The sequence below is a fragment of the Leucopleurus acutus genome (assembly GCF_964270905.1).
Source record: "Leucopleurus acutus genome assembly, chromosome: X".
Taxonomy (NCBI): domain Eukaryota; kingdom Metazoa; phylum Chordata; class Mammalia; order Artiodactyla; family Delphinidae; genus Leucopleurus; species Leucopleurus acutus.
The window spans coordinates 20,732,104-20,755,186 of NC_139148.1; the positions used below are offsets into that span (position 1 = coordinate 20,732,104).

At 53.0% G+C, this 23,083-nt stretch overlaps 2 protein-coding genes across 2 annotated transcripts in view; one reads left to right on the top strand and one right to left on the bottom strand.

The window, feature by feature from the left end:
* The window catches only part of POLA1 (DNA polymerase alpha 1, catalytic subunit), a 303,995-nt gene extending 300,705 nt beyond the window's left edge, over positions 1-3,290 (top strand). The window contains exon 37 of the mRNA XM_082864756.1: positions 2,949-3,290. Within this exon, the coding sequence (XP_082720882.1) occupies positions 2,949-3,094 (146 nt within the window). The 3' untranslated portion in view covers positions 3,095-3,290. The remainder of the gene's footprint in view (positions 1-2,948) is intronic.
* Positions 3,291-11,704: 8,414 nt separating this feature from the next.
* On the bottom strand, positions 11,705-22,762 carry ARX (aristaless related homeobox; the record flags this gene model as incomplete). The annotated part of the gene is made up of 5 exons (XM_082864464.1): positions 11,705-11,945; positions 14,167-14,495; positions 17,333-17,378; positions 19,984-20,860; positions 22,567-22,762. 5 exons carry the CDS (start codon positions 22,760-22,762, stop codon positions 11,705-11,707), a joined length of 1,689 nt encoding a protein of 562 aa, XP_082720590.1.
* Between the last annotated feature and the right edge of the window lie 321 nt (positions 22,763-23,083).

A 23,083-nucleotide genomic window follows, 5' to 3' on the forward strand; every position in this document is an offset into this window, starting at 1 on the left:
ACAAAGAGTAAAGCTGAAAAGAGATTTTCAGTTTACTGACACGGAAATAAAATATCTGAAATAGAGATGGTTTCCTTAGATGAGAGAATACTCCACTTTTTAAAAAAATAGTTCTGACATCTTATTTGATCAGTTGACTTTTAAATAAAATATTTAAGACAAGTTCAACATGCAGATGACGGTCTAGTTCATCCCATGTAGAAAATACTGTAGCTTGCATGATTTTGAGGTTTTAGACTCTACTTAGTAGAAACCAACTTTTAAATTAGCAGTTCATTTTCTTGTCTGATAAAATATTGTGTGAATAGTTAATAGTCTAGTCTGACTCGGTTTTCATTGTTTTCATAGGGCTTGGGGACAGGATATTTTTGGTAATGAGTGTATAACCCTAAGGAATCATCATGTAGAAAGGACCAGGGTAAAAAAGCTGTAGATACATGTTCCCCAATGTTGTTCCCAGGAAAAGTAGATTCGCTTTGCTGGTGTATTAAGATGAGTGCCTTCCAGTGTTACTTCAGTCCACCAGAGTATACTTTGCTGGTGTGCTCGTGTGTTCCTTCCCTGTCTTGAAGTTTGGATTTTTTTGTTGGTTGTTGAGACAGCAACAGCCATGGCCAGTGGCATCTCTGTGGGTGGGACGGGATGGCTGCACGTCTTCTCCGCCTCTTGCCTGATGTCCTCTTGAAATCTTTTAGCAGTTGTTGCTTCGGGTCAGGTGCTCGTGGGATGGCCTCTTCCCTGACTCCCAAAACTGGAACAGGGGGAAGGAATCAGGTTCTACCAGCTACATGAACTGGTTTCCACCATTTAACCCTGGGATTTTCCCTTGAGTTCTAAAGTGGCGGGTGGGTGTAGCGTTAAGGGAAACAGAGCGACAGAAGCCTAACGTGGGTGGCCCAGGTGCCCAAAGCAGGGAGAGAAAAACCACGAAGAAGGGGTGAGCCCTTTCCCCACCCCAGCTCCCACCCCCGATGTGGCCTGTGACAGCTCGTGCAGTTCTGCTTCCTAGAAGACCTTCCAAACATTATTGAGTCAATTCTCATTGGGGAAGCAAGCAGGAGCTTTTTTCTGCATCTCTAACCGGCGTGGAATGGTGCCTGGGCTGTATTGACCGGCTATGGGATATGCTGGCGGTCACAGTTGTCTTTCACGAAGAAGAGCACCAAGTGACGCTGGTTGTCATTCTAACTCCGCTGTGTAGCAGCGTAAATAGTCCCCTTTCTAACCAACCTGGTGGGAAAAGTCAATATCCCATCAGCAGAGGAGGTAAACACATCAGGAGCTGTGCCCTCTCTCTTCCTCCCCTGCTCCGTCTCACCACAGCTCTGTAAATGTCTCTCCCCGTCACACATGCATTTGTGTCATTCACATGCATGGGGCGCTGGCTTCGGGCCGCTACTGCTCGGGCCATTGTTGTGTATTCCCAGCCACTTCTCGGGCCATTGTTGTGTATTCCCAGACTCCGATAATTAGAACTCAAAGTGTCTCTCTCCTCGTAAGCGCCCCCTCTCTCTCTTCTCACCTCTTTCCACCCGCTTTGGGCATTTAAATCCTCTCTACAAAACTTTTTGTTGTTGTTTTTTGAAAGGCAATTGATGTAATTTAGAAAAGGTTGTGGAGAACAAACACGAATGTGTAGCTAAGGAACAAAAACCTGGAGACCAAGTTTTCATTTTCCAGGTGCTTTGTAGACTTCTCTGTTGCTCTGTTGTTTCCGTGGGGTTTTTTCTTTTGGCGATTGATATGCACTCCCTTCCGTGTTTCCTTCCCGATGCTTTCCTATCCCGGGGCGCGGGACAGCCTCGCTCCCCCCAGCCTCCTTGGCCCAGGCCAGCATCTGGGAGCCTGCCCGTCTCTATCTGGGAGCAGTGACACGGGGTGCAGGGACAGTGAGGGGCACGGGGCACAGTGAGCCTTACCGAGCGTGGGCTCAGGGTTTTGGCTACCTGGGTTTGCTGTTTCTGCATCCTAGATCTCCAGCTATGTGCCCTGGGGCAAGTGACTTAACCGCCCAGTTTCCTCAGCCATCAGATGGGGAATTCTTTTTAGAACGGCCTCTCCAAACACCTCACAGGGTTCCTGAGCAGCTTTGAACCATTCTGGGCAGGGTTGGCAGCCCCAGGGCTCACCCCCGTCCCCAAAAGACCAGACCTGGGTATCTCTGCCCAGTGCTCCTTCCAAAGAACCAAATGTAGAGGTCTCACAGCCTGGGGAGGGAAAGGAAGGACCCGCTCTCTCCGGCTGAGAGTACCCTGCTCTAAGGCCAGGGATGAACGGGGTGGAAGGAGCAGAGGAAGGACGGCTGCACCCCTCAAGTTCACGGGCACACAGTGTGGACAAAGAAGAAAAAAGCAATCTTGCCAATGGGCAGGTACTCTCCAGACAGCCTACCCCTCGCCTCTGAGCAGAGGAGATTTTGTGTAGCAGAGGGACGCAGATGGAAGGGACTAGAAGAAACTAACTCGGCCCAGCTGATCTGGGGAGTTTGAGTTGGGAGGCTCTGCCTTCCTTTTGAGACAAACTAGTTCCCGCCACATCCGAACTTTGCATGCAGTTGTGTGCATGTGCTTGACAGTGCCGCGAATCCGGTGTCTGGGAGTGGAGTTCACCTTGATTGCCGCACACGGCCGTGCACCTGCAGTTCCCGTCAGTCGTCAGTCGAGGGTGGCTCTGTCCCCGGTGCGCTGAGTCAGCTAGGTACTGAGAAGTGGCGGGCAGGGGGAAAGAAGAAAGGCTTCTACAGAGGAATCTTGGGGTCCTTTCCCCACCCCCACCCCGGCATGGGACTGGCCCCAGGGGTAGACCAGCCACAGGACCGTGAGGACATCTGACCTGGAGGTGAGAACAGAATGCACAGCCCCTGCTTCTGGTACTTGAGCAATACTGAATGCTCTTTAAAAGAAGCTGCCTCTGAGACTTGTAATCCTTTTACTTTTATTTCTTTTTAGATAAGTTGAAGAAGCAGTTTTTTACTCCCAAAGTTCTTCAGGACTATAGAAAACTCAAGAACACAGCAGAGCAGTTCTTGTCCCAAAGTGGCTACTCCGAAGTGAATCTCAGCAAACTCTTTGCCGATTGTGCTGTGCGGTCCTGAGGGGTTCCCGGAAGTGGACGCTCGGGGGCGGTGGAAGGAAGACCCGCATCCTCGGCACCTGCACCGTGGCCCTGGCTGCTTCTCCTGCATCGCTTTTCCTTTGGGACTACATATCATGTTTGTGTGGATGTTGCTTGGGAGGGGGATTATTAAGGGGGAAGGAACTGCAAAAATATTTAATCTGCCAAGCACCAGAGAACAGCAAAACCGCCTTCCCCTGACAGTATACCTCGTGCTGCTGAAACACCACCTGGAGATGGCTGCGTCACATTCGCGCTGGGGACTGGATTTCTAGGGGAGGGGTCGGTGAGGGAAGAGAAATTGAGAGTGGCTGGGATGCAAGTCGCCCCAAGCTTTGCCCCAGGACCTTCAGCAGAGGCGCCCCCAGAAAGAGGGGGGGTTCGTGGAGCTTGGTCGGAGGGCTGACACTTTGCCTTTTCACGGGCCAGTCAAATCCAGTCTGAACCCAAGTGCTTCCCGGGCTGCGGGCTCCAGGAGTGGCTATCCTTTTCAGTCTTTCTATCATATAGGTGGCCGAGGGGGGAGATTTAGAAGCCTTGCACTGACTAAATAGATTAAACAGAGCTTACTTGCGTATTGAATTTCTCCAAAGCCCAGCATGCACGCGTACATGCACACTGGACAGCCGTTTTACACTCACCTTCCTTTTTTATTTCCTCAAGTAGAAAATCTAGGTAAAGGTTTATACAAAAGGAAAGCACATGTTAAATAATTTCACATCCTATAGCATTTCATTAAAAATGTGTATAGGTTGGGGTGAGGATCATCGTGTTATATTCAGAAAAACTGGGGGGAGAGATGGTTAATCGGCCCTGGCGCTATTTTTCTCATTTCTTCAGAACGGTGCCTTTTTGCCAGAAGCCAAACGTATTTCAACGTATCAGTCTTTCCTTTCTTACGTTCTTGGTAAGATTATACTAACAAAACATATTTCCCCTTGTACAACTATGCTATATTCTTAAAAAATATCTACCTATGGATTTTCATAAAAGAAACATATGCTGTGCTTTTTCTTTCACTTCAGAATAAAGCTTTCTAAAGGGAAATCAGTTGCAGTGACTCCTTATCAGGTGCGAAGACTGGACTGGAGAGGGCAGCCAGGAGTAAGGGATGACTGGAGACCATCCCATTCCCAAACCTCAGCCCGCTCAGGTCTCCACTCAGAGATCCTCGGTGTGATATATGTTCCAGTGTTCTGAGTGGCATTTCCATGCACTTTGTGTCCTTTAAGAGATGAAGTATGGCTTCTCATGTGCTTTGCTGACTTGGACAGCCAAAGAGAGCTAAGTCAAGAGCCCAGTGCTGTCTCCTTTTGGAAAGCAAGGCTGATGGCTCCTGGGAGAAAGGTCACCCGGCTTGGACCCTAGTAAAGGCTTACTTGTTAAGCAGTGGAGGTGACGCTGCCCTGTATCTTGCTTTGCCTTCTCTTTTCTTTCCCTCACCCTCTCCTCATTTCTCCTCTGTCTCCTATACTCAGGTTCTAAGTAGAAACACTGAGCTAATGGCCGTGTCGGTTAATTAATTAATGCCTTGGCACCGCAGGCTCTGCGACCTATCAGAAGTTGCAGCACCCAGGCTGCTCTGGGAAGCTAAGGATTAGGTGGTTTTTCCTTGCTGTTACCGTAGAGGGTTATAGAGACGGTTCTCTAATGTATGCTTCCTGAGCCCACACTCCCACTTTGCTTTCCGAAGAGAAGGCGCATTTTCCTTGATTTCTGGGACCTGGGGTGATTATGGTAAATACAAATAGAGGGTTATCTTCAACTTGCTCATCAAGAAACTCCAGGAGGGGCTTCCCTGGTGGCGCAGTGGTTGAGAGTCCGCCTGCTGATGCAGGGGACACGGGTTCGTGCCCCGGTCCGGGAAGATCCCACATGCCGCGGAGCGGCTGGGCCCGTGAGCCATGGCCGCGGAGCCTGTGCTCCGCAACGGGAGAGGCCACAACAGTGAGAGGCCCGCGTACCGCAAAAACAAAAAAAAACAAAAACAAATCACTAAAAAAAAAAAAACTCCAGGAGACAGAAACAGGTTCTCACTGGTCTGCTGCTTGTCCCTGCATCTAGATTGTAATCACGGTGAGGGCAGCAACCATTTCTGTGGAAAGTCCATAGAAGGTCAGACATTTCTTAGTACAGTTCCCGAAAAGAGTTAACACAGTGGTTGATGTTTTTTAATTCAGATCAGTAACTCCAGGTTAGTTAAGAGGCTTTTCTGAGAGGCACCTAAGGATTCCAGGAGGCAGCTGAGGCTTCCAGGATTTTATAGAAAGTTGAAACTGCAACTCTGTGAATTCCACTGGATCTCTCTGTTGGAAGATTGGAACATGGCATGGTCACTTTTCCCTGAGAAAGGTTTCTACTCCCTGATTTGCATCGGTTGTCAGCGCATGGGTACAGAGATGCTACCCACTTCTTTGTCAAGGGGGAGCCTCCCCATATGTCTCCACAGGCTCCCTGGCATGAGTGTTAAGCTCAGGTGATAAAAGTGAAACAGGCTGGGTTCACACTAGAGAGTGGCAGGGCCTGGTAAACCCAAGTGGCCATGTCCCGTCCAAAGGGGGCAGCAGCTACTCAGCAATTCTGGGAGGGACAGAGCCCAGGGTGGCCATACGATCTGGTTTTCAAGAGAAGCCAGGAATCCAGATATGCCACGAAGTGTCTTGATTTCTAAACCTTGGCATTCTAAATGCTGTGGGCCAGACTAAATAGGCTAAATCCAGGGCACTAAATTTCCTTTAGTGCCTTAAAGGAACCCATCTGAAAGGGGCATGTTTCCTGTTGAATTTAGGGTCTGCCTACAACAGGGAGCACATCTATCTAGCAAGGGTCACAACCTGCTCTCAACTCTCCTTCATGTAAAGGGGAACAGGGGAGGCCAGAAGTTGAAAATCGTCCAAGAGCTTGCTCAGCTAAGGTTTTAATTTGTCTAGGAAACAGACGGGGTTCGTCTCGAGACTGTTGCCCAAGACGTGGGGCTAATCAAAGTTGACAGACTGGAGTTTGGGACAGGCTGGTGAAAGGGGATGAATTCGTTGCCCCTCACAGCCACTCCCTTCTCCAGCCCATACCTCCTCTTACCAACAACACACATACAGACACACCTCAACACGCCTTTTCGAACATAGCATTTAAATTAGTTTGGCAAGTAATGCAAAGATAAAGAAACTCCAGAAGCAGATTTCCCTATCTTGTGTCAGGGTTTTGTGAAAAACACACTAAACCCCAGACCCTCAATTCAGTTCCCCCATCTCTCATCCCAAAGTTTAACCCGCCTCGCCTTTCCTTTCTCCTTCTCTCTCTCTCTCACTGCTCACCTAAATATTTCTTAATTGAACGGTTTGCTGTGGAGCTTCCTTATAGCAGTTTAATAGATTAACTCATCTGAGCCAGCCTCAAATTTCAGATTAAAATTCCTTCATCCCGAAGGCAGCATTATCAGGTTGTTGGAGGCTGTTTTCAAACCTTGGTTTTGAATAGCAGCGGCTCTGCATTAATTTAACCACTAAGCTAATAAGTAGGTTTCGTTTTGTTATGCTAAGCTTTATTGCTTTTCTTTTGATCAGAATGGTGTTGTTGAGCAAAGCAGCAGACAAGGCATTCTTTGATGAGGGAATTAGCGCTCCATTCTTCCTCTATTATTCATAGCACAGTGGAATATGTAAGTACCTGAGGGTGTCAAAGGAGCGCAGGTTCTATTGCAAAGTGCTCGCCTTGTTTCTCTCAATAGCTGACTATGAGATGATAAACCGCTTAATACACTGTGCTAATTGGATGAGAGCAAAAAGAGATGGGAATTAAGGCGAGGCAAAAGGAGAAAGTGCAACCAGCCTTCAATTCACTCTTTCACCACTTTACCAGCACCAAAGGAGGCACAAGCTTTCTATAAGCAGACTAGAGGTTTTGTGCAGAGATAAAATGAACGTGTTAGTGGATTCAAGTAATACACTAATTATTGCACAGTATAAATACCACTACTGGTTTTATAACAGGGAGGTAAACTTCTTTTGAGAGGGTTATAGGATTGCTTGGCAGTGGTGTAGAACCTAATAAGGGCCCAGAGTAATAACCCCCTGGATTAACAAAATTGCTGCTTGTAGAAGTATGATTCAGACTTTTACGAAGATTTCCAGAGAATGAATAAAAATTACTGAATGACATTTCTTAATGTACAACTGGTAATCACTCCCTTTTCTTTAAAGGAAAAAATGTATACTTCAAACTGGACTGTTGTTAATCACGTCTAGGGACAACACAACTTTTTCCTTTGAAAAATACTTCTCCCCCCCCCCACCCCGCCCCAGTCAGGTGACAGCTTTTCTTCTCCCCGCCCCCCAGCCAGGCTGCCACTGTCACTTAAATACATAAGCAATTGCTCCGTGGAACTCGGTGTTCCAAAATACCATTTTAGGGCCCATTTAAGACTCCCTTCATTCAGACACACTTCTGTGTATACACATACATGCATGCTCACATACACATTTTTTCCTCTAAAAGCAAGTTGAAGTAACTTACGTATAATTTCCTTTCCTCTAACATCAGCCCCTTTTCCATTCTAGTAAGATCTTTGCACTCAAGATGATATGAAAAAGAGAAGTACAAGTGCCTTGTCTCTTGGCATTACAGATCAAAACCAATAATAATAAGTGTTTGCCCCAATGGGCGGCGGGGGTAGTAGGAAAAAAAAAAAAAGGTGGGAAACTGGCCGGGACCAATAGTGGTGACTTTAGCTGAAGACTGAGTTTCAAGTCCCAAAACCTTCCTTTTGGCGGTCACTCTCCTTAATTCATCCACTTTCTATCTTTCTCACACAAACCTAAGCTGTCCTCCCTAACTGTCCACAGTCCAGCCCATGGGTAGCTGGTGACGGAAGAACACTTAGGGGCACCTTCTGAAAATACTTTGCCAACTGCTCCCTTCTTGCCTTGCCTTTTGGGGCTCATTCCGGATCTGGCTAGCCTGTCTGAAAATGTAGCAAATTAACTTAGCCTTTCCCCTCATCCTTCCCACAGAGGCCAGACCGGGCTCCCTCACCCCTTACCCAAAATGCTGTAGGGGTGGCCCTGGGAAGGCGGGTGGTGGGGCATTTCGGCCTGGGTGTGATAGGGAACAGCAGTACCCCCATCACAGGGGCTCTCCCGGACTCCCCTGGGCTCTGCACGGCCTCCTCTAGGGTGGAAGAGGTTTGCTTAGGGTTGGGGGGGGGGGGCAGCCGCTCCCAGCATTGTGACCGCGTTCCCAGATATTGGGGCCAAATTGGGTTGCCATTCATTAATAATGCTCACAATAAGATTAAATCATTCTGGAAAATCTCATAAAATCCCCCTAAGTACGCTCCAGTGGCTCTTTCCAATCCCCATCATTCAGCACTTGGGGAGGTTTGGAAGGAGAAGAAAATTGGTTTCTTTGCTTCTAATGCTGCTTTGAAAAGATACTCAGAGTTTGTCATGCGTGACATGTCACATGTTTAATGTGGACTTGCTGGAAGTCAGGGGGTCTTTAGCGTGTGATATTTATGGGGAATATTAAGTGCAGAATGAGGTCCCTCCAGCTGGGGAAAGTTGAAAGAATAGGAGGCCCAGGACCGGGCTTGTTTGCGGCATCAGAATGACATAGGATTAAGAGTTTGTAAAACAAGGCAAGGGGTTCTCATTGGCCAGTAATAAATGTAATCCTTGGAGGTAATTTCACGCAATTTGCTTCTGCTCCATGGAAGGGTCAAATGAGAAAAAATGACTTAAAAAAGACTTCATTAACAGGAAGAATGGTACTGTTTCTCGTATACCATCCAACTGGCAGCCTGGAGGGGGGAAAAAATCTGCTACCTAAACAAAAAGCCAAAATCGACGGAAAATTGATAGTGATCACCCCCCCCAAAAAAAAAGCCCTTTCCCTCACGCCCCTCCTGCACTTCCCCGTCCCCCCCCCCACCCAAAACTCCCGAGTAGCCCTGCCCACCCCAGGAAAGCGGCCTTCACCCCAGGAGACCCTGTGGAGTCTGAAGGCTTGAGACACTCAGACCTCGGGGGATGTCCTAGAAAGTTCCCGCCGGGCCTGCAAACCCCGAGAAAGGAGCATGCGGCAGAAGGGCTGAGCGAAGGTAGTTGGCGATTACTCCCGGTGCCCCGGGCCGGGCCCCCGCTTGCGAGCGCCGCCCTCGCAAGGCCGGGGCCGGGTGGCTCAATGCCAAGGTCGACGGCCAAGGTCCGGGGAGCACCCTCAGCCCTGAACCCCGCGAGCATGCTCCCCAAGGTGTCCGGGGGACGGGGAGCTGCGGCTTTCCGGCCCGGCGGGTGAACCGAGGACGCCCGAGCCGGAGCGCGGCAGCTGCAGAGCGCGTCGCCCACCCCCGAGTCACCGCTGACCTCTGCCCGCCCCCGCACCTGCCCCTCGGCCGCGCACGCCTGCGCCCTGGGCCGCGAGAGGACCCGCCCCCCCTTCTCTGGGGCGCGGCCGGGGAGCGCGCGCGGAGCCCGGCGGGTCCGGCCCGGAGACACGCCTGCGACCCCCGCCGCGACCGACTGTCCCGCGGCCTGGCGGGGCGGCGGCACCGGCTCCGAGAGCCGCGCTCGTCACGCCGCAGCATTCCGCACCACCCCCCCCACGCCTGCCCCTCTCCCCAAAGGTCCAGCGCGCTAATTACTGCAAATTGAAACTAATTAAGCTTCTCTTCCCTTTCCCATCACCCTGGGAGCGTTGGCGAGACCCGGCCCCCGCGGGCGGGCTTACACCGAGCGGTCACCCGGCGGGGCGCAGGCAGGGCCCGGGGGAGGGAGAAGGTACCGTCGTCGCCGGCGAGGGGTGCGCCCAGGAGGGTGCAGACTGCAAATCTGTTTGGGTCTCCTCGCGAAACCTGAGTTGTTTAGATTTTTTTTTAAGTATATACATTTCCCAATGCCTGGATAAGTGATGTAATGACATTTGTCGAGTTAAGATCTGCCACTTGGATACCCCTCGCTGCCTTTCCATCACTGTTCCTGCGTTCTCTCCCTCTCCCTCCCTCCCTCCCTCTCCCTCCCTCCCTCTCTCTCTCTCTCTCTCTCTCTCTCTCTCTCTCTCTCTCTCACACACACACACACACACACACACACACACACACACACACACACACACACCCTGCTACCCGCGCGTGTACCGTGGAGCCCGCCCCCTCGGAAGCCAGCGCCTGGGCTCCTCGCTCTCGCCATTACCTGTCATCTCGGACTGCGCACTTCCTTGTACGTGGCACTTTCCACAAGCAGTTTCCTTCGTTTTCCGAGCCAAGACTCCCGCTCGCTTCAAATTTCTGTCTTCACCGTCAACAATGCCTACGGTACACCCTCCCTCCCTCAAGCCCACCCCATCTCTGGGCCCCGGGCCCCCCAGCTCCCGCTGCGACACGACCCGGGAAAGCCGAGATGCTCGTGGAAAGCGCCGCGGCGGCAGCGATCTTAACCTTCGTAGGAAACCCTACGGATCCTTTGAGGATCAGATTCAAACCAGGGGCCTCTGCCAGGAAAACGCGAGTTCAGATAAACCCCGGAGGTGCCGGGGCGCAGGAGCCCACGCCCGGCCTCTGGGGGGCTCCCTACTACTGTCCCCTCAGAGCCTGTAGAGAGTATTCACACTTCCTTTTGTTAAACATATATATATATATTTTATTATTTTGAGCGTGACACTTCTCCACTAGATAGCAAGGAAAAGTGATAACAGTTACACATTACACAAAAGTACTGTACGATTGCCTTTACCTTGAAGGTTTCGGAAGCCTCTACAGTTAATAAGTTAAATAAAGGGCTTGAGTACATAAATATTTGTCTAGGAACCCTACCGTATCTACAACACAGTAAGAATCTACAAGAGGACAAACTTTTACCATACCACGCTGAGTGCAATTGCGTTATAACATTTCAAATATACAAAGCTCTGTTCTTTTTTTTTTTTTTAATAACAATGGTATGTACAGAATCAATAATCACAGTTTGGTGACTTCAACAGTCCATATTCTAGCAGAGTATTTCCCTTTGGTTTGATATAAAAACCTTGGTTGGTGTATGATAAAGAAGAGAACAAGAACAAGACGCCCCTTTCCGTTAAGTGCACTGTTAGCTATCTTACAGATTCGCATTCGCTTCCCCGGCCCGGAGCCGGGGCCCACGCTGGGGAGATAAACTTAGAGCGCCAAAATGCTATTAGGAAAATTAAAAAAAAAGCTAAGTGGGGTGTCAGGAGGAAGAGAGGTTGGGCTTTTAAATTTTTTAACTTCAATACCAGGTGTCTTAGGGAGAAAAACCTCCCGGATATTTTCAGTAAAAGAACGGGAGAGAGTGGACGTTCGAGTTGGAGCGAGGTTGGCAGAAGCAGGCGCAGGGGCAGAGGCAGAGGCAGGGGCAGGGGCAGGGGCAGGGGCGGGTGGACAGCCAGCCGAGGAGGTGCCACGTCCGGTAGCGCCGAGGGCTGCCTTGCCCGCGTCCAGGCTGCTGCGAAGGCGGCTGCGCTCTCTCAGTGCCGTCTCGGGAGTGTGCTGGTCCTCTGTTTCCATTTGGTCTTAAGTGGTGCTGAGTGAGGTGACCTTTCCGGATCGCGCCTGGGGCGCGAGGGTGGAGGGCAGCCTTTAGCACACCTCCTTGCCCGTGCTGGTGCCCGGCAGGATGTTGAGCTGCGTGAGCTGCGCGGCGTGCTCCTTGGCCTTGAGCCTCAGCGCGGCTATGCTAGAGGCGCGTCTGTCTGCGGCCGCCGTGGCCGGGTCAGCCAGAGCGCCCGACGCCACCGCGCCCTCCACGGCCGGCGTGGGCTGTCTCAGCAGCGCGGCCGCAGTCGACGCGCTGGTCAGGGGGGCCATGGTGGAAAAGAGCCTGCAGGGAGAGCAAACAGCGCGGTCACGGCCCCGGGAGCTGCGCGCAGCGCCTCGGGCAGCCTTCCCCGCCGCCTCTCCCCGGGGGAGCAGAGGGCACAGAAGGGCGCAGAGGGGCGCCGCCGCTGGGGCGGGGAGTCGCAGGCCCGGGTGGGCCGCGGGCTGGGGAGTAGCTGGACCCGCGGTCGGGAGGCTGGGGTGCTCTGAGAGGGTTTACTGGAGCAGGGAACCAACAGAGGGGGAAAAAAAAGACAGAGGGGACAGAGCCGCGGCGGAGGCAAGCCCCGAGTCTCAAAACCCCATGGCCCAACTGCGCGGATTCTGTGCTTTCGCTTAAGAAGGGGGGTGTATTCTTAGACCAGGAGCTCCAATTGCCTGTAATACTATTTGCCAGGAGGGAGAAGAAGAGAGACAAAGAGAAAGAAGAGAGAAAAGGAGAAGGGAAAAAAGGGAGAAAGGAAGGAGAACGTGGGATCAAAACTGATCAAGACCTGTGCTCCACTTTGTACTCCCTATATAGGGTGCCTTCTCGGCCCGGGGCTCCTTTTACCTTGAAAACACCGGTCTTGTATGCCGGCCTTCCCTCCGCTGAGGCCGCCCTCCCGCGCCGGGCTGAGCTGCCAGTGCCCGGCCGACGACCGCGAGGGTGGGGGCGCCCGCCTGTAGATTTCCGCTCGCCAGGCGGCTCTAACCAGCCAGCGGCCCCGCGTCCCGGAGCAGCGACACCTCTCCCCCACCGCCTTCCCTGCGCCCCTGCAGCCTTTAGTCCCAGAGAGCCCCGACCCGCGACCTCCGCGCGTGGCGCACGGCGAAGCCCAAGCCTGGGACTCCAGTCCGCGCCACCGCCTCCGGGAGGCGCCGGGATTGCCCCGCACGGCGCCTCCACTCTCTTCGCACTGCACCTATGACCTGCAGCTGAGGCCCGAGCCGCCCCTGACGCTCAGTGCCACCACCCCTACCCCCGCCGCTTCCCCCCAGGGCTTTGGCTCCGGGCCCCCGCAAGGCCAACTCAGGGTTTCCACGATTAGAAATGAGCCCACCTGGGCTCGAGGAGCGCCTCCTGCTTCTCCCAAGCCCACCCTCCACCTCTGTTATCACCTCTGTTATTTTTACCACCCGCACCGCACTCCTCTTCCAGCCTCTCCAAATCTGGCAGCCGGCACTCCAGCCGTGGTTTGCCAGCTTTTACAAGTCATTTGTTGTGAGAAGGGTAAAGGAGAGGGTGGAGAGCGAGGGGCAGAGGACTTTAACAATTTTTTCCAGAAAGAAATAAAGTGTGGCCTGGAGGGGGCGTAACATGCCCTGGTTCCACTAGGTAAACTGAGTCACTACACTTCAGCGCACTTTCTGTTTACTTTATTGGCTTGTTACAAGAAACTAATTTTACTGAGTCTTTTTTGAACATTTTCTCCAGATGATTTTTTTTGTTAAGTGGCTATGCAGTTGGATGAATCTATTATTTCTTTGTTCTCCCAAAGAGAGATCATTGAAGCTGCATTCAGTTTTATTTTCACTGCACTTTCCAACTTAATACATCTCCCCTTTGTTTCTTTGTCTGTGTGATTATACAGACTTTTAATTTCATCATTCGATGTTCATTTAAAGAAAGGGAGTTATAACATATGATGAACTGTTTCTTTTCTTTCGTTGTCTTGTGCCGCTTTGGGGGGGCCGGGGTTTGTATATATGGGGGTCGGGGGTATGGTTGGCAGTGGGTCACTTGAATGACAAGGAAGATAGAGTCTGGGGAAGAAGAAAGAATCCTTTGCACCCAGAGGGCCCGTGGCTCCAGGGCTCCTGTGGGGGCCAGGGCTGTGTTCCTCTGGTTGCCAGGCTCTGGGGCATGAGGAAGGATTTTTGCAAAACTTGAAAAGTCATTCTGGCTCTGTGGCCTACACCTGTACCCGTTTACACGCATATCACCTACGGCCTGGGCTGTTGCTGCCTTCAAATTGTACTGGTGCCGCTTTCATTGAACACTCCCAGTTTCCACGGTTGCTATTATCGTCACTGCCTTTCCCTTTGCCGCTCAGTCCCAAGTCATTCCCTTCAAGATCCACATTGTTTAAGGCAAAATTAGAGATTATTTTCTTTGGCTGAGTCGCTGAGGTTAAGCCAAAGAGAAAAGATGTGTGTAGTCCCTACCCGTCTCCAGCCTCCTCCCTGGACCCAGGCCTCTGTGCGTGTATGAGAGAGACAGACTCCCCGAAGCCGCGTATTACCTGCCGAACGCAGGGCTGATAAAGGCCGGGTGCCGGAACACGGCGGCTCCTAGGAAAGTGCTCAGGCCCAGCGGCGCCCCGCTGGGCGGCAGGCTGGCCGAGCCCGGAGGCGGAGGTAGGCTCGGGAAGGCAGCGGCAGCGGCGGCGGCGGCGGCCGTCCAGGCCGAGTCGAGCGCAGGGTGGTGCGGGGGGAAGGGGCTGGCGTCCAGGTAGGGGCTGAGCGGGTGGGTAGCGGAGAGCGGCCCGGGGAAGGGCAGACCCGGAGGATGGGTCTGTGCGCCCGCCTTCTCCCGCTTGCGCCACTTCGCCCGACGGTTCTGGAACCAGACCTGCAAAGCGGAAAGAGGCCGGGGTCGGCGAGGCTCCGGCCCACCCCCCACCCCGCCCCCGCCTCTTCCCCGCGCGCCGCGGGCCCTGCCTCTTTTCCCCTGCGGCCTGCGCCCACCTCACCCCTCTCTGGCCTCAGGTTGTTCAAGGACACGTCTGGGGCCAAAGGGGCAGTGAAAGAGGGCCCAACTTAAAGCGAGCAGGAAACACTGGGCAAGTGAACCCTCTCCAGTGGATATTTCAACCAGCCTGGTTCCTTTCCAGTTTTTAAGGAAAGTAGTTTCGTGTGTTCAGGAGTGAGGAAACCAAGGTTTAAATGTCTGCGCTGCCTTTTGCTTGCTGTGTGTCTTTAAACAGGTCACTTAAACCTCTCTGAACCTCACTTTTCTAATCTGTAAAATGGGGGTAATAGAAGTTTCCTCATAAGGCTGTGATGAGGAACGAGCAGAATAAGGCATGCAGAAGTTGGCATTCAGTGGTGACTCTTGGGACCAGGCAGCCACCAAGAGAAGAGTGCTCATCAGCTTTCTGCCTCAAATCAGCTATTTTTGCCTATTTCACGTGTACCCAAAAGGTGGCAAAATTCTCGCTCTGCACTGAAAAGGGAATCGGGGAGGCGGTTCATTTGATCTTTCCGGAAATATTTATTGAACGCCTATGAGCACTACACTGGGTTCTCGGGCTTGGGGAGAACCGGGAGGGAGGGAAGAAATGGCCACGGTAACTAGCAAACAGGCATACAGTTTAGGGGCCCAGTTCTCCCTGAAATGAAGTGTGGGGTACACAGCCTGCTATCTGCAGGGGCTCTATGCAGGGCCGGGTTCTGCCGAGTAAGGCACCGACTGCGGGGACCAGGTATTCAGCAATACCTGGACACAGAAACCAGAGTGTAGGATACCTGTAGACTGTGCACATATTCAGAGCTAGCGGACGGGTCCTTTATTTCTTCTGGGGATGTGGTTTAAATAGGTTATTTAAATAAGATAGTTCTAGGCTTGGGGGAGGTTTTCAGCACAAGGTATCTTGCTAATTGTTAATAGAAAGCAGTTTTCGTAGAGACCTTTACCTGAAATATGGCAGCTACCACAGTCTAAAAATAACTCCTAGGAGCATGAGATTATTTTTATGTGACCTGCTCATCACGCCCACAGCTGAGAAGATATGCTCCTTCTCCCCTGAAGGCATTAATATTTTTAGGACTGGGTTTATGCCTGCACACAAGTCTAAAAATTAAGAATGAACTCCAGGGCTATACGGAGTTATATTAAAATATAATGTAAATGATCCCAGAGGAAAATGTTAAAAAAATTTTCAAGACATCTATGCCTTTCAGATATACACAGTGGGGGCTGTCGTTACTAGCACTAGTATCTAGGCTTCGGTTGACTTCTAGGCAGCCACCTAGGGCAAGAAAAATCAAGAATCCAAGTCGGCTGATTACTTAAAATTCTGCCCAAAGGGGGCCCATCCGTAACATTTCACAGCCCTCAAATAATCTATTTGAGAATCACAGAAACACTCCAGTGTGGATATTCAGAGACTTGAAAAAGGAAGACTAGATGGGACCGGGCTGGGTGGGCAGCTTTTGTGTATCCAAATCTGTCTAGACAATCTCCACCCCTTCTCGAGGGCAGTGAAAGGAGTAAGGGTTGGGGGGGTGGGGGGAACAGTGGAGGCAGAATGCCCTCAAAGAAAGTGGAAACCTTCTACAGATGGATCCGCTCTCCCGGCTCGACTGCAATTATCAAGATGTCCCCCTGCAATTCCTCATTATTGAATTAATACCTCTGAGGCCCCCCAAAGGTAAACGAAAGGACTCTAATAATTCATATTCACTTAATTACATCTTCTCCCGTGAATAGGGAGAGAGGAGAAGGGGAGGGGGGCGCTCTCTTTCTTTTTAAAAGTTATTTAACTTTCCCACGACTCGTTCCCCTGAGCTGAAAATGCGGAGTTGCTGTCACATCTCTGTTTGACAATGGAGAAATGTGTCAACAGAAAGGAGGGGACAGGCCTCATCATTAGCCCTCTAATGCAAGAAGCTGTTGTGTATTAAATGAGCCATATGGAATTTATTGTGCTTTATCAGCACCTGATTTTGACTGTAAAGTGATTCACTCAGCTCCTAACCCAGGGACATCTGTTTTCTGTTGGCCGTCGGGGCTGCCCAGTGTTGATCGTCTCTTTGGTTATGAGGCCTGGGTTCGGAAATGCACTCTGGTATGGGGCTGCAAACACCTTTAATAGCATTGCACTCACTCCCTATTAGATCAATGTGGGCTCATTGCTATAAAAAATGGGAAATCAAATAGCATTAGCCGGCTCCTTGTGCGGGCAGAGGGGAAATCAAACAGCATTTTGCCTTCAAATGGCCCTGTTTGTTCTAGCACTAAGTGGGCTTTTATGAAGCCCGATTGGAGACTTAATCGCAGCCAAATACCTGCTTGGAGCTGAGCGGATTTGTCTAACAACCAAATCCATGCTCCATCCCATTATTTCAATCAGGAGAAGTCAGTTCAGTTCGCAGATTGTTTCCTACAGGGGCTGTGGACCAGGGGGCTTCTGAACTGCAGTCTCAGGGACCCTGAAACCCCTCTTCTGATCCTGGACTCCTTCCACAAGGCTCCCAAACCTCGAAATCTTCCCCTTCAACCTCCCAGGTGTTCATATTTTAATATAGTTTTGTGTGTGAGTGTCTGGGTTTATCTTTCTGATTCTGCTTTTCTTCATTTTATGAAGGGAGTCTCTCAACAACCCTCCAATCCATCGACCCATCTCTCTTCCACTCTCCCCCCAGCCCGCTGCCCCTCCCTTCCTCCCTCTCTGCAGTGCAGCTCACCTGGACCCGGGCCTCAGTCAAGTCCAGCCTCATGGCCAGTTCCTCCCTATAAGAAAGCAACACACAGGCAGGAGGTCACTGCAGGCTCCAGCAAGCCCCGTCAGCCCCCTTTCCCTCGCTGGCAGCCTCCTCCATTAGGGTCTCACCCCACACACCTAGGCATCACCATCCCTTCAACATTGGAGTGCCTTCTATTTGACTGAAGACGTAAAAACGCAACACACTCCCAGATATAGGATGTTATCTATTATATTGTATCATATTATATTCAAGAGTGACAGGGGTGACTTCTTGAGTCTCTAAGTCTCGGATTCTCTCTCACTTCTAAGCCAGAGTTAGACAAGACACACACACACACACAGTGATTATAGCCTCTTTTGTCCTAATAGTAAATGGGAGAACTCAGCACCCAACTAAAAACATTTCTTTCGCCCTCTTGGTTTCTTTCTGCCTTCTTTAAAAAATGTTCTCTCCCCTCTCCTCCCTCTCTCTGGCTCTCTCTCTCTCTCCAGCTCTCCGCCTTTCCTTCCATCTCTCTCTCTCCGCCGCCATCCTCCCTCCCTCACCCCTTTAGGTCATACTCCCCATTACCCTCTGGAGATATGTTAAGCTTGTTAAGAGTTCAGTGGGGTAATTTTTCGATTAAACAAAATTCTGCGCACCTCCTGACTCCAGTGCCCACTACAAACCCTGCCCATCTCAGGGGAAGTCAATTTAACTGAAACCCTACCCCGTCATTGCAGTTATTACTGCGACAATTAAGGCAAATAGGAAACCATTAAGATGCTGTAGAATGGCTTACGACCTGTTTACCGAAAATACGAGCGCGCAGAGAATAATTGGCCCTCCGCTCGCTAATATGAAAGAGCGGGGGCCGCCCCAGCCTCGGACCTGGGTCTGCACTGCTGGCAGTGCCCCTGGCCCACACCTGAAACTTCAGGATTGGGAGAAAACCGGTTCACTGGAGAGCTTCCCTCTGCCTTCTGCTACAGTGAGCATCAGCAAATCTAAAACCCCAAAACCACACTCCCGGCTGGATCCGGGCGGGAACCAAGGGGCTCTAACTAACCCCCTGGGTCGGAAAGAGGTGAGCACGGGGTGGCGAAAAGGAGCTGCCCCTCTTCATGTACTTTGGTTCCCCTGGAGAAGCTAAAGAAGGGCAGACCTGGGTGCCAAGCGACACCACATCATTTTCTTCTTTTGAATTACACGTGTGATAAATGCAGAAAAGCAGGTCGGCCGGTTAGCTATTTGATAGACACAATTGTTTTAAAATTTATTTTCTTTTCTAAAGGTAACGAAGGGACTGGATGAAAGAGGGGAGGACCAAGTTTAGCTCAGGGGATGATCAAGTTCAGTGCCTTTGCCCCGCATCAAATCTACTCTTTTCCGTTTCTGATTAGGAGACAGTTTGGCAATTAATGGCTAGACCAACTACACTTGCGAGTTGGCTCGGGCCTCCTGAACACTGAGCGATTTCTCCTCCGGTTCAAAGGGGCGGACAGCTTTCCGCTGCTACTAAAATGCACGTTGAAAAGCCGCACACGCCTCATGCGAAGGTGCTGCTCGAGCTTTGACAAGCCCAACGCTAGGCAAGCACCCATCTCTTTCTCCCTCCCCGCTGGGGAAAGTTTGCCCTAACCGTCGTTCCTCGCCGAGCCCGACCTAAGCCTTGGGGTGGGAGAGGAAGGCCCCCAGCCAGGCCGGCGCCCCAGGTAGGATTAATAAGCTGGCCTTCAGAGGCCCAGTCATCTCACAGGTACATCTTTCCCCCCAAAAAACCCGGGCAAGTGGGAAGTGGAGCGTAACTAGGAGAAAAACCCGGGTTGGACAGCCGTCCAAAGAGAAAAATTCCCCCAGCTGTTCCGTCTACTGCCTGCCAGACTTCCAGCAATCAGTGCCAGCCCCTGTGAACCCGCGTACATTAAACCAACACTGGGTTTAATGTGTGTGGAGGGAGAGAGGGCAGCGATGAGAAGGGAAGATTATGGCCGGTGCCTCCACAGTTGTACAGATACCAAACACTGCCCCGTTTTGACTTCCCTCGGTTATTTCAGGAGTCCTCAAATGACAGAACTCGGATCTTTTTAACGGCCTTCTCCGCAGGCACGGGCAGCTTTACTGCGAACTGCGTTAACTGATACCCAGCAGGCGCCCGGGGCATCAGGCAGGGATGGCGATCGCACCACACGGCGGCCCAAAATAGCCCCTGTTTAGCTCTGGCGGCGAGGGCCGGCAGCGCTTCCTGCGCCTCGCCTGGGACCTGGCCCGGACTCTGGACCGTAGCGCCCGGGGCCCTGAGTGTGTGCGCAAGGGTGCGCACGTCTCCAAGGTGGCGTGTTCGGGAGGCCTTTGGAAAGGCCGTTTCTTTTTCTCTAACTAAAACTCGTAATTTGAAAAAATTAAACTGGAGAGACCTTGGGAAGGACTGAAAACAAAAAACATCCCAGTCTAAACTTAAGGCCCGGAGTAGGGGGGAGGGGGGGAGTAGTTTTTGGTCAACGGAGTGGGTGCATTGGGAGGGCGCGCCTGGGTAGAGTCCAGGAGCTGAGTCCCTGCCCCAGCCCGGGGCCCCTGCCCGCCCACCTTCCCTCTCCCGGACCCACTCGCTCCCTCCAGCCGCTGCCGCTGCGACCACCCCTCGCGCGTACCTGGTGAAGACGTCTGGGTAGTGCGTCTTCTGGAAGGCCCGCTCCAGTTCCTCCAGCTGGTAACTGGTGAACGTGGTGCGGTAGCGCCGCTGTTTGCGCTTCAGCAGCCCCTCCTCTGAGTCGCTGCCCGCAGACAGGCACACGCTATCCTCGCCGTCCTTGCCCTCAGCGTCCTCTGGGTGCAGCAGCAGCTCCTCCTTGGGCGACAGCTCCCCGCCCTCAGCGGCCACCGCGGCGGCAGCGGCGGTGGCCACCGCTCCGGTGGCGGCCACGGCGCAGCGCCGCGGTTCCTTGATCAGCGCGCGGGCGTCGTCCTCCAGCAGCTCCTCCTCGTCGTCTTCCAGCAGCTCCTCTTCCTCGTCCTCGTCCTCTTCATCCTCCAGCAGCTCCTCCTCCTCGTCCTCGGCGCCCGTGCCGCTACTCGCCGCCGGGGCGCCGCCGGGGCCACCGGCCGCGCCGAGGCGCTCGTCCGGGTGCGCGGCGCCCCCCGGGCCGCCCAGCTCGTCCAGCGCGGGCGGTGGCGGCACGAAGGGCGCCCCGTTTTCGCGGTACGACTTGCTGCGGCTGATGCTCACCTGCGGCGCCTGGCTGATCTTGAGCGTGTCCCAGGCTGCGGCGGCCGCGGCCGCGGCGGCCACGGCGGCCCCCGCGCCGTCCGGCCGCTCCCCGGGCCGCGCGGTCGGCGGCGGCGGCGGAAGGGCCTCCCCCCGCGGACCGGCCGTGGCCGTGGCCGCCGCCGCCGCCGCCGCCGCCGCTGCCGCCGCAGCCGCCGCGGCGCCCTGGAGGAGGCGGCCCCCGCCCGGGCCGTACAGGCGCCGCAGCTTGGGCGGCAGGTGCAGCTCGGCCTCGAACGGGGCGCTGCTGCCCTTGGGGGAGCCTGCGGGCAAGGGAGAGCGGTCAGCGCGCCGGCCGGCCGGGCGCCCCCTCCAGAGTCGCCGCCCGGGCCGGCCCGCCGCCGCTCCCTCCGCGCCTAGGCCCTGGCGCGCCCCCCCGCCCGCGCCATCAGATTCCGAGCCCTTCTCCTTCCCCAGTTTTCTTGCTGTTTCTTTTTCTTTACATTTTTCTCTCTCTTGCCCTTTCTCTTGTTTCCTTCTTTTTTCCTTCTCTCCTCCTCCGTCCCTCCTTTCCTTTCCCTCTCCCATTCTTCCTTTTATTTTCTTCCTTCCTTCCTTTACGTCTTTCTCTGGCCCTTCCTTTCATTTTACATTCTCCTTTTCTTTCTCTCTCATCCCGTCTCCTCATCATTCTTTCCCCTCTCCCTCTCCTTCCTTTCTCTTATTTGTGCGCCCCCCCCTTCTTCCTTCCCTCCTTTATTCCTTTCTTTTTCTTTCCCCTTGCCCTCTCCCTCACTTTTTTCCTTCCCATTTCGGGGCAGGGGGCAATCTGAAAACATTCAGCAACTTAAAAAAAAATCACCACCACCCTGAAAACTTTGCGCACGACCTCTGCCCTCGGCTCTGCCACGCGGCCGGGGCTGGCGAGAGGGGCCGCTGCCCGGCGGGCGACCCCTGCGGGGGAAGGGGGAGCGGCCCGTGGCCCTGAGTGCGGCCTTGCCCCGACAGACCCCAGCGGGAGGGGCTGGCGGCTCCGAGCACAGAAAAATCGTCCTGGAGAAAATGGGTTCAGAAAGGCCTGGGTGGGGGACGAAGGGGGTGCAATAGGCACAGGCCGCTCCTTCCCCTCGAGGAAGCGCCTGGCACAGGTGCCACTGCAGGCTAAAAAAAGAAAAGGAAAAAGTCAGTTTTGTTTTAAACGCCCCCTTCTCCGCTGTCCGCTCCCGTCTTCCAAGTGGCGCTGCGGCTGGACCGCTGGTTTACGGATTTTAAAAGAAATCAACAATTCTTTCCCTGCGACACCTCTGCAAGCCAGCTCAAGGCGAAACTTGAGTGTAACAGGTTCGGGGCAAAACGACAGTTGTTCTGAAATTTTTAATTTTAGAAAAAAATAAGAGCTTTTAAACATCTCAACTGTTTTAAAAAAAATAACATAGAGAAAAAAACAACACCCAGAAGCCGTACATTTCATACACTTCGAATACAATAAGGAGCATTTGGGGAATCCCAGGGAGACGTTTTCTGCAAAGCTTGGTTTAAAAGGTCACAAGTAATCTACAATTTTAAAAAGAAGAAGAAAGCACAACACCACATATAAAGAAATCTTCCAAAGAAGAAAGGCCAAGGCTCATTCGGCCTGGGGTCCCCATTCACAGCTTTTGGGGTTCTTGTCTTCACCAAGTTGCTGTTACAAGAGTCCACCCGGCACCTGCTGTTTCTGGCCTGTGGCCCCTCTTCAGAGCACCCCCAAGGCCACCAAAGGGGGCATTTGAACGACCTAAGGACGGATACCGAGAACCTAAGGGCCCTTGAAGCGAAGCTCGGTCTCTGCTTTCTCTGGAAGCAGAGGGGGAGGGAGAGACATCCCCTGGCGAGATGTTTACCGCTCTTTGAGGCACCAGGCCTCAGAGTTGTTCCCTTTCTTTCCTCCGTCTCCAGTTGGACAACCGCAGGCCCCTGGCCCCGGAACATCACACATCCAAACCAGCGCCCAGCACCCTTTTCAGGTGCCCGGCAAGCACAGCCTTACCTTGAACGGCCTTTTCCTGGTCGGTGCGGCTGGCCAGCGGGGCAGGCAAGCTCTGCGCGGCTCCCAGCAGCCGCATTTTGCACGGGCTCCTCCGGCCCAGGATGCTGTCGATGCAGTAAGAGGAGAGCAAAGTTGGAGATTTACTTTTGCACTCGGGCCTCTCGGAGCAGCCCTCCTCCTGGTACTGATTGCTCATGGCTGGGGTTTTTTTTTCCCTGGGCGCAGAGAAGCGGGCCGCTGGCTGCCTCTCGGGGCTGGTGGGATGGATGTGTGTGTGTTGGGGGGGTGGGGTTAGATGGCTGGTTATAATGGATACTGTTGCGATCTCTGTGCCTCTCTGCCTCGCTCGGTCGCTGGCTGCTGGCTCCCGCCCTGCCGGTGGCCGGAACTCGCCCTCTCCGCGCTCAGGACAAGCTGTAACAAGTGTAGTGAGCTGCGGGCGCGGAGCTCTGGAGTCTCTCTTCTCCACGTGCTGAGAGGCGCCCTCTGATTGGCTCTCGCCAGAGGCCTGCGCCGG